The sequence below is a fragment of the Cupressus sempervirens genome, chromosome 2, assembly GCF_028749045.1.
Source record: "Cupressus sempervirens isolate cs-2001-9-10 chromosome 2, ASM2874904v1, whole genome shotgun sequence".
NCBI lineage: Eukaryota > Viridiplantae > Streptophyta > Pinopsida > Cupressales > Cupressaceae > Cupressus > Cupressus sempervirens.
The window spans coordinates 709,108,781-709,124,606 of record NC_143119.1 but is presented as its reverse complement, the minus strand read 5'-3'; the positions used below and the strand labels follow the sequence as shown (position 1 = coordinate 709,124,606).

The window sequence follows — 15,826 nt, the reverse complement described above, 5'->3', positions numbered from 1 at the left end:
AACCTAGTGAAACATGGAAACAACCTCCAAGCTGTGGGACTTGAACTATGAGGTTGAGTCTCCAGAGAAGGTTGGCTTCCTCTTACTATCAGGGTGCACCTATATATTCTCAGAAGAAAAAGGGAGAAAGAGAGCACTAAGGAAAATCTACCTAGTCTAATCTAAGGTGGTGATGCACCAAAACAGAGTGTTCAGACTCATTCCTACCCATATATGCACTATAGAACTAGGGTAACATCAAAAATTCATACACATCGAGACTTATATCGATCAATAATCACATACAAATCAGGAAACCAACTGAATGACACCAGGAAAAGAAGATTTCACTTATATATTATTCAATAGGCCAAAGATAGATACAGTATGTGGACCACTAATCTCAATAATGCATCAGTGAGAGGCAAAATGAAGCACATACACATTGACCACTGAAAAGAATGACATAGGATGCTATGTAGCTCAGAGACACAGGGATTCTACACTGCAAGTCTGCAAGCAGTAGTAGAGAAAATCAGGAAGAGTCGACCTGGGAACAAATCACAAAATTGCCTTTATAGATCAGGCATAACTTGAAGATTTCTGTGTTACATTTACTTCCTACCTACTGGCATCGAACCCCAAAATATCCGATCCAAGATCACACTCGAGCATGATTCTAAAGTACCAAATTAGATATTCAACTGAAAGAATGCCTCGAGTAGACAGAGCGTCACCAATGAATGATACTGACATAGTAGATGGATCAACTAGGACGGTGGAGTGTTTCCCTATGCCTAGCATTCATTCCTGGTAGGTCAGAAATGATCGCGAAGATCAAATCGCAAGATAACATCGATCATCTTCATTTTTGATTCATGAATCAGCCTAGTCAAAAGGTCAACCAAGCTCCTTACACGTCAACTAGGCCATGCGGGCTAACTATATTTCTTTATTTTGCCACCTGAGGAAGTCCTCCCATGGTTGACCTTCGTCATTGAACTACTGCATCACCCTTCAGACGATTATCACTAACTGTGACAGTTATATTATCTGCCAGCCGACTGTCAATCTTGACCGGGCCAATAGGACACGTGTCATCCAAGCGCATTGTCGCTAACACTATCTCCCAAGCAGTTCTTCATAGCGCAATGGCGCCCACCACATATCTGTCTCCATCTGACGACCAGAATCGCCTCATATGGCCCTGCGCTTTTCCTATTTCGGGCCCATCACATTTGGCACCACCTTGGCAACCGACCTTCATCCGAATGACATATGGCAACAGCTCAGCGATCCATCCTGGTGAGACTTGACCCCACTGACACATGGCAACAGGGTGCCATGTCGCTATACTAAAAATCTTGCAGCTTCACCAAGGTGACATGGCACTGCCGTTGATCTATTCTAATTTGACGGTCACAAAACTTGACCTCCCACGACCCTCCTTCTTTTATGATTCGTCAGGCCCGCCAAAACGTGGCATTAGCTTATTGGTCTGTCGGTCACCCTGAATCTGATCGCATCTGGCGGCATGGAATGCGGTCCCACCAGGACACATGGCACAAGGGCGCCAAGTCATCGATGTTATCTACTGAGCTATTCTTGATAGCAAGACAGCGCCAGTCATAGATCTCCACAGATTCGACGATCGTGAAGACTCGCCATTCCTCCTGAAACTACTGGGCCTGCTGAACGTGTGCCATCATTTGATTCGTTCTCCTGATGTCAATTGGTAAGACCTAACTCCCATCGACACATGGTGGATGGTCGCTATGTCACCATGTTAAAACTTGTGCATCTCTGCCATAGTGAGATGGCGCAATCCGTTGATCTGAATCGATCTGACAGTGTGCAAGGGAGATCATTCCCCTCAGTGTATCGATGAATAAGAACTGGCCACGTATCAACGATCTGATTAGTCCTCGCTAACATCCCTAGACCCACAAGGACGCGTGTCCTTCAGGCGCAATTTTGTTAACATAAGACTCGCGCAGCTCTTCTATAGCATGATGGTGCCTGTCGTCGATCGGCCCTGATCTGTCAGTGGAGATCTTACCTTTCCATGTACTGGTGCTGCTGACTGAACTCTGACTTGGGGGACGTGGTCGCTCTTTATTGGCCCAATGAAACACCTCCCTGGTCTAACAAAGCACCAACTCGAAGTGTTCGTATTGCCTTGACCCCACTGATGAATACGTGGCTACATCTAATTCGCCACCGTAGCGCTGGGCTCCTGACTGCTCATGCAAAGTACTTGCTGGGACCCAATGTGCCTGGTCACTTCTCACCACAGTGGATTTTCTGATTGGGTGCTATGTCACCATCGAAAAATGCAATGGTTTTTAATTGGTGCCATGGCACCTTGCCGGTCTTTTGAACTTCCAGCTCGTGGAAACGTGTCGCCTGCCACCGTGAGCATTTCCACCGGGCGCTATGTTGCTATGGAGATTTTTTGGCCAGCATGCGATAGCGACATAGCACCTGCAGTGCCGGAAAACTTTCCTGACCCGCCCTCCGTTGTAGCCCGCTCGCCAGACCCACCAAACATGCGTCAATTGGGCGCGATGTTGTTGATGCTATTTCCCGTGCATCTCTAATGACAAGATCATGCCAACCGTCAATCTTGGTGAAATCTGACGGAGAAGATCCTGCGGGCTGCAAAATACATCATAAGGTCCGATCTTGGCATATAAAATAATATTTTCGTGGCTAGCCATTGGACGAGTTGAGCATTTAAAATTTAAACCTTTGGCAGGTGAGTGAAAGGTAACAGTAATCTCTAAAAGATATCTATGGAGGAGATCAGAATGTCTAGAGAGCAAAGAGAGAAAGCCTCAAAGGAAAGTTTGATGACATAAAAATGGAGGAAGGAGAAAATGTTGCTCAATATGTTGTTAGAATGAAAGAAGTAGTAATTGCAATAAGAAGTCTAGGTGGTCAATTGGAAGAAGAAATTGTCAAAAGCAATTACTTAAGAACTCTAGTCCCTATCTATGCTATTAAAGTTTCAGCTATCCAAGAGCTAAGGTGTGTACAAGGAAACACACTAACCTTTGAAGGAATAGTGGGAAGACTTATTGCATTTGAACTCTCCAACTTTGACAACTACAGACCTAAGAACTTTGAATCTACTTTCAAGGCCAAGATGATAATAAAGGAAACTAAGGAGGACACATCAAGCAAGAAGAGAAAAAAATAAAAACATACATCCAGTGATAGTAGCACAGATGAGGAAGATGTGGAACAATTAGAAGCACTACTAGCTAGGAGATTCCATAGAAGCAAAGGTAAATTCAAAGGTAAGCTCCCTATCAAATGTTTCAATTCTAATGAATTAGGTCATATCGTTACAAGGTGTACACAAAAGAAGAACTAAATGGAAGGAAACAAGTACAAGAACAATAGAGAAGATGATAGTAGGGATTACAAGGACAAAGGTAAAAGAGGCTACATTGTTGAAGAAGATTCTAATGAGAATGATGATGAAGTAGTCTATGTGGCCATGAAGGATGAATTAGATAAAGATGAAGATGAAGCAACAACATTGGTAACCTATGTGAACAAGAATGACAAGTGGATCATAGACAGTGAATGCTCACATCACATGACAAGAGATAAAAGTAAGTTCATTATCTTTACTCAATATGATGTAAATAGTGTTAGATTTGGTAATGATGCTCCATGTCAAATCAAAGGAAAAGACTTAATTAAACTCATTGAGAAAAATTTATGTGATAATGCATACTATATTGAAGGATTGAACTACAACTTGTTGAGTGTATCATAGTTAGGAAATGTAGGTTGCAAAGTAGAATTTAGAAACAAAACTGCCAAGATCTATGAGACTGATGGAAATTTGATAGGAGAAGGTGAAAAAACTAGGAGTAACTTATTTTACCTAGATATGGAAGATGCAACTTGTCTTGTTGTTAGACTTGATGATGTGTGGTTGTGGCATAAAAGGTTGTGTCATGTTGACTTTGACAATCTAATTAACATCAACAAGAAGAAAAAGTCAGAGGACTACCTAAACTGAAGAAGCCTAAAAACACAATGTTCAAAAAATGTTAACTAGGGAAGATGACTAAATCTAGTTTCAAAATCAAAACATACACTTCCAAAGAAGTACTAGAGTTAGTCCATATAGACTTATGTGGTCCAATAGAAGTGTAAAGCTACTTAGGAGATAGATACATAATGCTATTTGTAGATGACTATTTTAGGATGATGACTGCTATATTCTTGAAGCAAAAATCTGATGCATTTCAAATGTTCAAGTGGTACTTGGCTAGAGTTGAGAAGGAAATAGGAAAGATTATGAAATGCCTAAGATTAGATAGAGGAGAGTTTACATCATTAGAGTTTGAGATATTCTACAATTACAAAGACATCAAAAGGCAAACATCAGCACCAAGAACTCCACCTCAAAATGGAATTACTAAAAGAAGGAATAGATCAGTGATAAACTATGCTAGAACCTTGATGATGGAGAAAAATGTTTCTCTAAAGTACTAGAGAGAAGTTGTAAGCACTATAGTCTACACATTGAATAGAATCCAAGTCAAGAAAGGTACAAATGCAACACCTTTTGAATTGTGATATGGTTACTCACCTAATGTTAAACATTTCAAAGTCTTCTGTTGTAAATGCTATATTATTAAAGACATTTGAAATGGAAAGTTTGATGCAAAAAGTGATGAAGGCATATTTCTTGGATACTCCACTAGAAGCAAAGCATATAAGTGTTTGAACACTAACACTAACAAGATTGTGGAGAGTGGAAATGTAAATTTTGATGAGCATGCAAAAGTTTAGGTTGATGGAACTAAACAATTATAAGATTATAAATCTTTTGTATACTTCTATGAAGGAATGACTATTGAAGACAATTTTGCCAATCAAGTTGAGAATCAAAAAAAAAATTCAGTATCAGCCAAGTCACAGCCAGTGAATGTCGAGTTGTATTCAAAAGCCAAGTTGTAGAATGTAGAAAATGCACATTCTAATTCTGAGAATAGTACACATGAAAGAAATGATGAAGTACTAGATGGAGAAGATCAAAATGAATCTGAAGGTGAAGGATCAAACATGGAAAGAAGGATAGAACCAAGATTAGCCAAGTACGTAAGAAGACATCACCCTACAGATCAAATCATTGCTAACAAGGATACAAGACCAATGACAAGGAATAGAATAAGGAATGAATCATGCTTACTGAGCAAGGTTGAGCCTAAAACAATAAAGAATGCACTACAAGATGATGACTAGTATAAAGCTATGGAAGAAGAGATAGACCAGATTGAGAAGAACAAAACATGGACCTTAGTTCCTAGACCAATTGATAAGAATATAATTGGTACCAAATGGGTGTTTAGGAAAAAACTTGATGAGAATGGTGAGATAACTAGAAACAAATCCAGACTAGTTTTTAAAGGCTATGCACAAGAAGAAGGACTAGATTATGGAGAACCATTTTCCCTTGTTGCAAGAATACAAGGAGTAAGAAAACTACTTGCATATGTTGTATACAAAGTTTTCAAAGTCTAATTGATGGATGTGAAGTCTATTTTTTTGAATTGTATACTGGAAGAGAAAGTCTATATAGAACAACCAGAGGGATTTTTTGATGACAAGAACAAAGATATGGTTTGCAAACTACATAAGGCACTTTATGGTTTGAAGAAAGCACCAAGAGAATGGTATGAGAGACTGCACAAATATCTTATGAAGATAGCATTTGAGAGAATAGATGACAATAGAAACTTGTATATCAAGGAAGAAAAAGGTAAAGATATTTTGATATTAGAAATCTTTGTTGATGATATAATATTTGGAGGAAAACGTGTTCTATGCAAAGATTTTGCTGATCAAATGAAACATGAGTTTGAGATGTCAATGTTTGGAAAAATCAAATTATTTTTTGGTTTACAAGTACATCAATTAAATCATGGCATATTTGTGACCCAATAAAAATACATCAAGGAGATACTCAAGACATTTGGATTGGAGGACTCAAAACTAGTCAGCACACCAATGGCAATAGAACATAAGCTATCCAAGAATGATGAATCAGCTGAAGTGAATCAAACAATGTATAGATCAAAGATTGGAAAGTTGTAGTATGTTGTACATATTAGACCAAACATTACATTAGCTATTGGAATAGTGGCAAGATTTTTTGTAGATCCAAGAGAAAACCACCTAATGGCAGTAAAGAGAATACTAAGGTACCTAAAAGGAACTGATGACTTTGGTTTGTACTAAAAGAGGAGTGAAAGGTTTGAACTAAAAGCCTACACTGATACAGATTGGGGAAGTAATATTGATGACAGAAAAAGCACCAGTGGAGGAGCACTTTTCTTGGGAAAAAGATTGATTAAATAGACTAGCAAAAAGAAAAGTTGTACCTCACAGTCCACTGTAGAAGCTGAATATGTTGCAGTTGCTATCAACTACACCAATATTTTATGGATCAAACATTTTTTGCAAGGTATGAAGGAAGAAGTAAATGAGCCTATGATAATTTATTGTCATAATACAAGTGCTATCAATATATCAAAGAATCATGTAATGCATGCTAAAACCAAGCACATTACAATCAAGTATCACCATGTAAGAGAATTTGTGGAAGACAAACAAGTAAAGATGGAATATGTTAGCTCAAAGGAACAGATTGTTGACATCTTCACAAAAGCACTACCTAAAGATTCTTTTGAGTATCTTAGAGGTAAGTTAAAGGTGATACCCCTAGCTAAGGATACTTAAGAATAAGCAAGACTTCCCTACATCAAATAACCTAATTGTTGAAGATTTTACACATTGATGCAGAGGATGTTTACTTTAGGATTCATGCCTGAAGTAATTGAAGTGTTGAAAGTTCAAAATATGTTACAAGCAAGGTGATAAAGGGAGAAATTGAATGAACTTGTAAATGCTACACTTGCATGATAAGATGCTAATATGTCTTTGGCATTATTGTCAAAGAGGGATAAATGTCAAGAAACTAATCAACAACTATTGAGTAGATCAAGAATGAAGAAAGAGGGAGAACATGTAGAAACTGATCAAATGAAGATAGAGGGAGAAGTAGATAGAAATGATCAACAGTTGAAAGAAAAGATGAAGAAGCTTATCAAAACAAAGAAATAATAGTAGAAGATAAGCAATGTATACAGAGGGAGAGAAGCAAAGAAAAGGATACAGCACCTAAGAGGGAGAAATAGAAATGAAGCAATCAGGATAATGGATCAAAAGAGGGAGATGTGAAAACTAATGTTAACACAATTTTTTAAAAATATCATTGATGAAGATGAAGAAGATTTACTATCAAAGAGGGAGATTGTTGTTAACAGAATGTTTTCAATCATTTTTTTTCATTGATGTCAAACTTGTTATTTATAGGAATGAAATTTTCTTATAAGATCCAAGTACTATCACTTAGTTGATTGATGAAGAGGATTTGATCAACAAGATGTAACAAGAGCACCTAAGGGAAAGGTTGAGTTATGATGTTATAATGAAGTGCAAGAATCAGTTAAGACAATGGTTAGATGATGTAATTATAACATACTTAAAGATACAGAGGTTGGTCACACTTAGAAACACTGGAGGAATAAGTTGTAACAAGGTTGACTACAAAGCTTAAACTAAGTTCATCAGTGGGTGCCAAGCAAGCTAGTTGAAGCCAAGAAAAATTTTAGTTGGAGTCGAGAAAAAGAAAAATCTAGTGTGTGCCAAGTGATCTTCAGGTGCCAAGTGAAGTTCAAGTGCCGAGAAAAGTATCAAGTGCTGAGAAAAAGGAAAACCTTAGTTAGTGTCGAGTGAACTTAAGGTGCCAAGCATCAGTAAAAATTTACTTGATGCAGAGTAACATAGTATGTGCCGAGCATCAATATTTCAATAGTTCTAAGCTGCTACATTATTGAAAAATCAAAGATTTTCCAAATCTGAGCTGACATAGTTGTTACCTAGAATTTTGTGAATCATTTGGAGGAAAAGGATGATGAGCTAGTGGCACAAAATTCTATGTAAACTATTTTGGAGGGAATTCAAGAGGATTTTTCATTATGTTTCTAAAGGAGACATAATACGGGTTAGATACAATGTATCCTACCTAATCCATATGAATTGAAATTAAAGGAGGGAAGAATCAAGAAGGAAAAGAAACTCTAAGACTTCTATTTAAGAAGTCACAAACTAAGAAGCAAGAGCTACTGGAGTGCCAAATTGCGAAGTGGTTAGAAGGGCGTCAAGAAGAAGACATCTATGAGAAGGAAGAACAAAACACAAATACTTTGCTTCTACAAGTGGTCAAGAAGAGATGATTGCACTGGTACATTGAGCATGGAGACTCAAGGAGATTAAGCTTGAAAGGAGGGAAAGTTGTCAGAGTTGCAGAAGACTAGAGGCCAAGCAATGTTATGAGCTAAGAAGTGATCTAAGATATGCAAGTTAAGTTGTATGTTGTAATTAGGTCAAAGACTTTCTAATACTCTCTAGAAATTGTATTAGATATAGAAATCCTATTTACTTAGGTTGGTTTAACAACCATTTGTAAATCCTTTAATAAGGTGACATTCCAAGTGAATGTTCTAAAGTCCTCTAACCAAGCCCACTTCTAATAGGGTGGTTAAATCCTTTAACCAGGTTACATTTAAGAGTTTTTTACAAGCCATTAACAAGGCACATTTAATCAAAGAAACATGAGGTGTAAATGATAGAAGTATCTAAGCTATAGATCTTATGGTAGGAGGAGATATCACTCAAAAAAATTGGATTGATATATAGAGCATATGTCTGAATTATTCCAAGGCCATTGTGAAGAAAGATAGTGGACTTAGAGACCTACCACAAAAGTTTAATGGTGATTCAGGAGTATCAAAGATGAAACTATCCAACCTATTGTCATATTTCAAACAAGGCATCATTAATGATGTAGCCACTCAACTAGATACCATGCAAGAAAGAAAGAAGAAGGACAAAGCTTATGCCATTTTAGCTAAATAGTGTCTGCATTGTAGGGAAAAGAAAAGGAACTATTGATGTAAGTCTGGTGCAAGCTTGGAGACACAACCAATGCCTACTAAGTTTAAATTCATTGATGAAAATGGGGAGGTGTTCCATGTTTCTCAAAGAAGGCCATGGGATCAAAGACAAGGTATGCCAAAAGATCTACTAGAAGATCCTATTCAATATTTCAATAGTAAAAATCAATGGAAAAATTCTCACAATACTAGTTTTAGTGGAAATAATAATTGGCAACAACCCTAGAAAAGTTGAAAGCAACCTCAACAGGGTTGGCAGAAAACCTCAATAGGGTTGGTAGCAAACCTCAGCAAAGTTGGTAGCAACCTCAGTAGGATTGGCAACAACCTCAAATTGGAATACCCAACCTAGTCAATAAGCCTTAATGCCACCACCTCAGTATTAGGCTCTAATGCCTCCTCCTATAGCCACTAATACTCCTCCTAAGAAGACTTAGCTACTAGTTTAGCTTAACCCTAATCCCAACAATACCAAACAACTAGCACAACAACAAAGCTATGTTATTTCCTTGAATAATATCCACTTAAGGTCAAGCACTACTCTTCCATCACTCCAAAAGCCTATAATAACTAAAGTTGAAGATTCTCCAACTAAACAAGAAAATGTGTTAGATCATAAAACCTCTCCTATAGCCAAAGAACCTATGTTTCCTCATAAGTTGATGGAACAAGGTTAGCCTACAAAAACCCACATAGTAATTGATTTTCTTGATCAGTTGAAGTAAATGATAGTAAAAACACCATTACTTGATATTATCAAGAAATTCCCTTCCTATACTAAATCCATCAAGGAAGCATGTATCAAATAGCCAAGAAGAAAGAAGAAGGATCCAAAAACTATTCATATCTTAGGATAATTATCTAATTTAATGTTGGAAAAATTAATTGTACCTAAATATTTTGACCCTTGGAGTCTTGTGGTTACTATCACCATTCATGGGATGCAAGTTAAAAATTCTTTAGTTGAATTAGGAGCATCTATAACCATCATGACAAAGGAGGTATTGTCACAATTGCATATCATTGGTCTCAAAGAAACACCAATAATACTTCATCTTGTTTATAATTCTACTATCAAGCCAAATGGGATGATAGAGGATTTTAGTCATCTTAAACTCTTGGGAGTATCCATTAGACTTTTTTGTCCTCTCTCTAGAGGCTAACATGGGTGGATATCCTTTAATTTTAGGGTGATCATGGTTAGCTATTGTATATACCTATATAGCTTGTCAGTCTAGGAAGATGATAATATCTCATGGTATCCATATTAAGAACCTTGTTTTATACTCCCCTGCTCAACCATTGTTGCTAGATGACCAAGTAATCTGACTAGACTTGGGTGATGATGATCCAGAGGTCAATTTCATCCATCAACTAATGATGATAGGTCAAGAGTCATTTTTGGAACTCTCAAGAAGAAGATGAGATCATTTCATCCATTATCATGAATGATTATGGAGTAGAACCTTAAGTGTGTCCTCAAGCAGAATGTGTCCTAGAAACCATACTACCACCTCTAAATGCACCTCATCATTCTAAGGCTTCCTAATTCCTTCACTCATTATTACATCATGAGATGGATTCTTCTCTTATTTCTCAGTTATTCATGATAGATAAGGTTATTAAGATGGAAGTTGGTCCAAAAAGAGAGTTTTGTGATGTGGAGCCTAATCAAACTTGGAGGTTTATTTGATGCAATTTTCTCCCCATATTATTTATTTTGGGTTTGTGAGTAGTGCCCCTAAGATGGGTTCAAGGGTAGCACCCTTGTGGGGTCCTAGGGCAGCACCCTAGGTATGCTCCCTATCACAGTATAAGGTGGGTTCAAGGGGCAATGCCCTTGCAGGGGTTTTGGGGGGCGATAACCCTAAAGCCAAAAATGATCTTATATTTAAAAGGCATCGACTAGTATTTTTCTATTATTCTAGCCCTAATTTTTTAAGCATAAAAAATCTTGTATAAAAAGACTTAGGGTTAGGGATTTTCATAATGTGTGATACAAAAATTGGTTCTTGTGGTGGTATTGAGCTATAAGGGATTACAGATTATAATCAAGTTATAATCATTGGATAATAATAATATTGGACTTTATATTGGTGGATGTAGCCTAGGGATTGGGTGAACCATGTTAAATCTTGGTATCTTGTGTTCTCTTCTGTGTGATCTATTATTTTTTGATATTGGTTATATTTGTATGTAACTATTACTTCTATCTGAGGTTAATCCTAATAGAGAGTTAAATGTAAATAATGCCTTAACACCTTTATTGGAAGCATGAATGTTTATGATTCTTCTATGGGGGAGTATTTTAGAAACATGATTAGATCATTATCATGATGATATGTTACATTCATGACTATTTTTTTCATTGATGTCAACATAGCAATTTTCTATTGTATTTGATAGAAGAACAGTGATAAAGATCAAGTTAGTACAGATAGATCATTGAATATTTTCACTAATGATGTTAAAGGGAGATACTACTAAGTGTCTAGCTTATGTAGCTAACCTCAAGAGAAAAATATATTAAGTTTGGAAGAAGTTATGTAAGTTTTGGTGAAGCTATTTTGAGATAGATTTTACAGAAGCATGTTCTGGTAAACTTGGTATATCTCTTAGAAGAGTTGTTATTATGACAAGAAAGGTTAAATGTGTGTATAATATATGTTTTTGATGCATGGCTAAGATTTCTCATCATAATATTACATGTATAGAATGTTATTCAAGTTACAAAGTGACTGATTGATGTTATCGCTAAGTATAACATGTTCTTAATGGGGACCTATAAGAATTAATTGAGAAGGTAATAGTCGACTTAGGGAATTTTTTTATGGATCTGGTATAAAGGAAGGACATTTTCCTTTGTTATGTATGAATTATTGCATGAAGCAAAAAAATTAGAATAGAAGAGAAACAAGTTAATATATGAGGATAAGAAGAGTAGAGAAAAGTTGGAGACAACTTCATTGTCGAGGTTTTATTCTGAGATCTAAGGTTTGATATTTGGATCTGAGGTTCATGACCTAGTCTACAAGGTTTAACAGTGATTGCTCTAGTTGATAGGATAGAAGAAAGAGGTTAAATCATAGTACTATCAATTATTCTATAAGGAATAGTTGAGAGATTAGTTAGATAGTGAAGTTTAGTGGTCTTGCCTTAGAATTTGTTTGGATAGTGGGTCCTTTTGCCTTCTATAACTCCTAATAGGGTTGGAATCTCCTAACGTGGATTTAAAGTCTCCTAATAGTGACTCTTATGTATTGAATGTGTTTATAAACTCCTAATAGGGTCCATCCTCTATCAAGGAATATGTATATCAATATATCTTTATGGGCATCATTCCCAATATGGTTTTCCCTCTAATCAAGGATTTCCCTAGTTAACAAACCTGGTGTAACTGTGTATGTGAATCTTGTTATGGTTTTTGTTTACTTTGGTTGCATGGTTAAGATAAATTAAGGTTGATAAAAAATTTAATTGGATAATTGATTCACCCCCCCACCTTCTTAGTTATCTTGGTGGATTATTATTTCTAACAATTGGTATCAAAGCATCAAGTCCTTAAAGATAAAGTTTAATAAATTTGAGAGATCCATGGTGAACATATTCAAAAAGGATAGTCCAAATTTTGATGGAAAAAATTATGATAGATGGAAGGAAAAGATGAAGATACATCTACTGTGTATGGATCCAAGATATTGGATCTTGACAAAATCAAAAGTAACAATAATTGTTGAAATTGTGTTTAAAACTTGTACTAAGGATGAGAGAAAACTTTTCATGTGTGACATGAGAGGTAGAGAAGCACTATTATTTGCACTTCCTAAAATTGAGTACAACTAGGTAAAACACTTGATACTTCTCATAAGATTTATGTTGGTGTAATTAAATATTCACTAATTACTCTTACTTAAGCTTACTTAGGTTAATGAATTTCATAGTAGTTTTTCATTGCGACACTTAGAAGTTTTTACCTCAATTAAACACATGATGTAGGATAATTCCACTCTAGGTGATGATAGTTGTTATCTCATTCCACCTTTAGTGCACATATTGCATTATCATCATCATCATCGCACATACTTCATTGCATAATAGAGGATGATCCACCTTTGGTGGAAATGTGATTCCACCTTGTGTGGGTGATAGCTTATCTTCTCCTTATAATTGTCTCTTATCTCATCTCCTATATAAGGAGGCCTATTATGTACATTTCAAATCAATCCATTGGATATCAATCAAGTTCGTTATCAATAATAGCAGTCTTGCATCTTCATGCAATTGTTTTTCCAATCTCTTGTGGAAGTTATCTTGGTCTTTCATTTCATCCTAGGGGTGTTGTAGAGTCACCTAAAACTCTAACATGGTATCAAATCTCTCATGGTGTGAAGAATTCTTCTCACGAAGTGCAATCTTCGATTGACTTATTGTTGGTGCAGCATTGCCAATTTGGACATCACAATTTGGTGGAAATTTTGGAAGTCCTATTTTGTGACCTTCTTTTGCAAGTGAAAATTGAATCTTGTTGGTGAAAATCAGAGGTTGGTATCATATAGAGGAGCTCCAAAAACTCCTAAATCAAATTTTATCCAAATTGGACATCTAAGGCCAAACCTAGAGCCATTTGAGTTTTGAAGGTGTGGTGGCAGCAATTTAGAAAAGATAATTTTAGAGAATATCTCTGAACAGAAATACCTCCCTCATATGGACTCCTTTTTCTGAGAAATTTTTTAATTTTTGTGGTAGAATTTCACATTCTACATAGTGGTGTAGGTGATTTTGGATCTCTATCTTTGAAGTTTTTTGAAAATCACAATTCTCATTTTTTGCAACTTTCAAGGCTCTATTTGGGCACATTCGATAACATTTTCATGTGCAATTTTTTTGAAAGTGCATGATTTTTCCTCTACTTTCCATATCTATAATCAGATTTTAGTGATTTGGAGTGGGCATATCACTTTTAGAAATAGGTCTTTTTGGCTATATTTTCACTTGGTGAATACTTGGATTGTAATTTTCTTAATTGAATCAATAATTTGAAGGAGTTATCAATTGATTCCAATCATCATTTGATTTCATTATGAATTTTTCAAAAGTTCCATTACTCACTACATATAATTATCATGAATGGAAACAAGAAGTTTCTAATGAATTGATGAGTATTGGATTGCTTAGAATGCTTCTTGGATAGGATCTAGAACTAGCTACAAGTGTTGCAGAAAGAAGGAAATGGTTTGATAGAAGGGATAAAGCACTTGGCTCTCTTAGATCTACCATCTCCAATGATTTGTTATATCATATTCTATCTTGCACACATCCTCATGATGCCTAGATAACATTGGAAGGGATCTTTGGTAAACCTAATAGAATAAGAAAATTCAAATTGGAGAATGAGCTTTTAGGTCTAATTCCATGTAATTTTGAAAATATTCAAGACTTTTTATCTAAGTTCAATTCCAATAGATTGGAGCTTTCTAATTGTGGTATTACTAAAGATGATGAGAATTTGATATTATCTATTCTTTCCATGCTAGGTCCTGAATATTCAATCTTTGTTTCCATATTCTATACTACTATGGATGCTCTTGGTAGTGCATACAAAATACCTTCTTTTGATGAATTTTCAGCTCAACTTAAAAGGGAACAACCAAAGTTAGCACACATGGGTCAATTGAAGTCTTCTAAGTATTAAGCATTAGTTGCACGTGACTCCTCTCCAAAGGATCCCAAAGGAAAGGGAAACAAGCAACACGAGGATCCTAAGCACCATGAAAAAGGTGATGACTCTCCTTCACAACATAATATTGAATCCAAGTCCTCTTCAAGAGAGGAAATATCTAGAAGAAAGAGAGATAAATGCACTTATTGTAAAATATTAGGACATGATAAGAATAAATGTTTCCATAAGAAGATTAGTGAGCTCACTCATATTCTTCAAAAGAACAATATCTAGTTACCCTCATCAGTTTCTTCTCCTTCTTCTTAATACCATGCAGTTGCTACATATACATCATCATCTAGAGGGAAAGGACAAGCACTCATTGCTTCTACACATCCTGAGCAAGGTAAATGGCTTCTTGATTCAAGTGCATCACATCATATGGCATCTTCTATGGATATGTTTTCTTCTATTGAGCCTTGTACTTGTCAACCTATATTGATGGGTAATAATACATACATGAAGGTTTTTAGAAAAGGTTCTATTCCTATGGGAGTGAGTACATTTAATGATATTCTTTGTGTACCATCTTTAACCACTAATCTCCTTTCCATTTGCCAAATTACTCATGGGACACAAGGTAAAATTGTTGAGTTCACTCTTGATTATGTCTATATTAAGGACATGGAGACTAGAGATGTCATAGCTATGGGAGTTTTTGATCATACATCATGCTTTTATTCTTTTATACATTTTGTTGATAATGATGATGATATTCATGATGTACCTAACCCTTTATCAAAGGGTGAATAATTCATGTGAGGAGAACATTGGACACTTGAATCATTTTGTTCTTGAGACAAGTGTTGAACTTCCTAATCCTCCACCTCCTACTTCTTCAAACATGAGTTTTACTATTCAATGGGATGATCTTTATGCTTCAAATATTTTAGTGTGGGATGAATTCCTAGATGCTCTTTCAAATGAGTCTCATAATGCAAATTTGGTTAATACATCTGAGGAGGTTTCTCTTTGAGATACTTCTTCACCTTCTTTAGAGATTGGATTTCCCAACTCTTCATGTTCTCTTATTTTTTCATATCTTATAGGTCAGCTTGATGGTGTGACAAAGTCTTTGAGC

General features: G+C 36.0%; 1 protein-coding gene across 1 annotated transcript in view; it reads right to left on the bottom strand.

The window, feature by feature from the left end:
- Window positions 1–1,916: 1,916 nt before the first annotated feature.
- LOC149575342 (origin of replication complex subunit 6-like) overlaps window positions 1,917–15,826 on the bottom strand; it is a 45,219-nt gene continuing 31,309 nt past the window's right edge. Inside the window, exons 9-11 of the mRNA XM_089816026.1 lie at window positions 2,464–2,637; window positions 2,179–2,294; window positions 1,917–2,118 (exon numbers count right to left, since the gene is read on the bottom strand). Coding sequence (XP_089672152.1) covers window positions 1,917–2,118; window positions 2,179–2,294; window positions 2,464–2,637 — 492 coding nt within the window. The remainder of the gene's footprint in view (window positions 2,119–2,178; window positions 2,295–2,463; window positions 2,638–15,826) is intronic.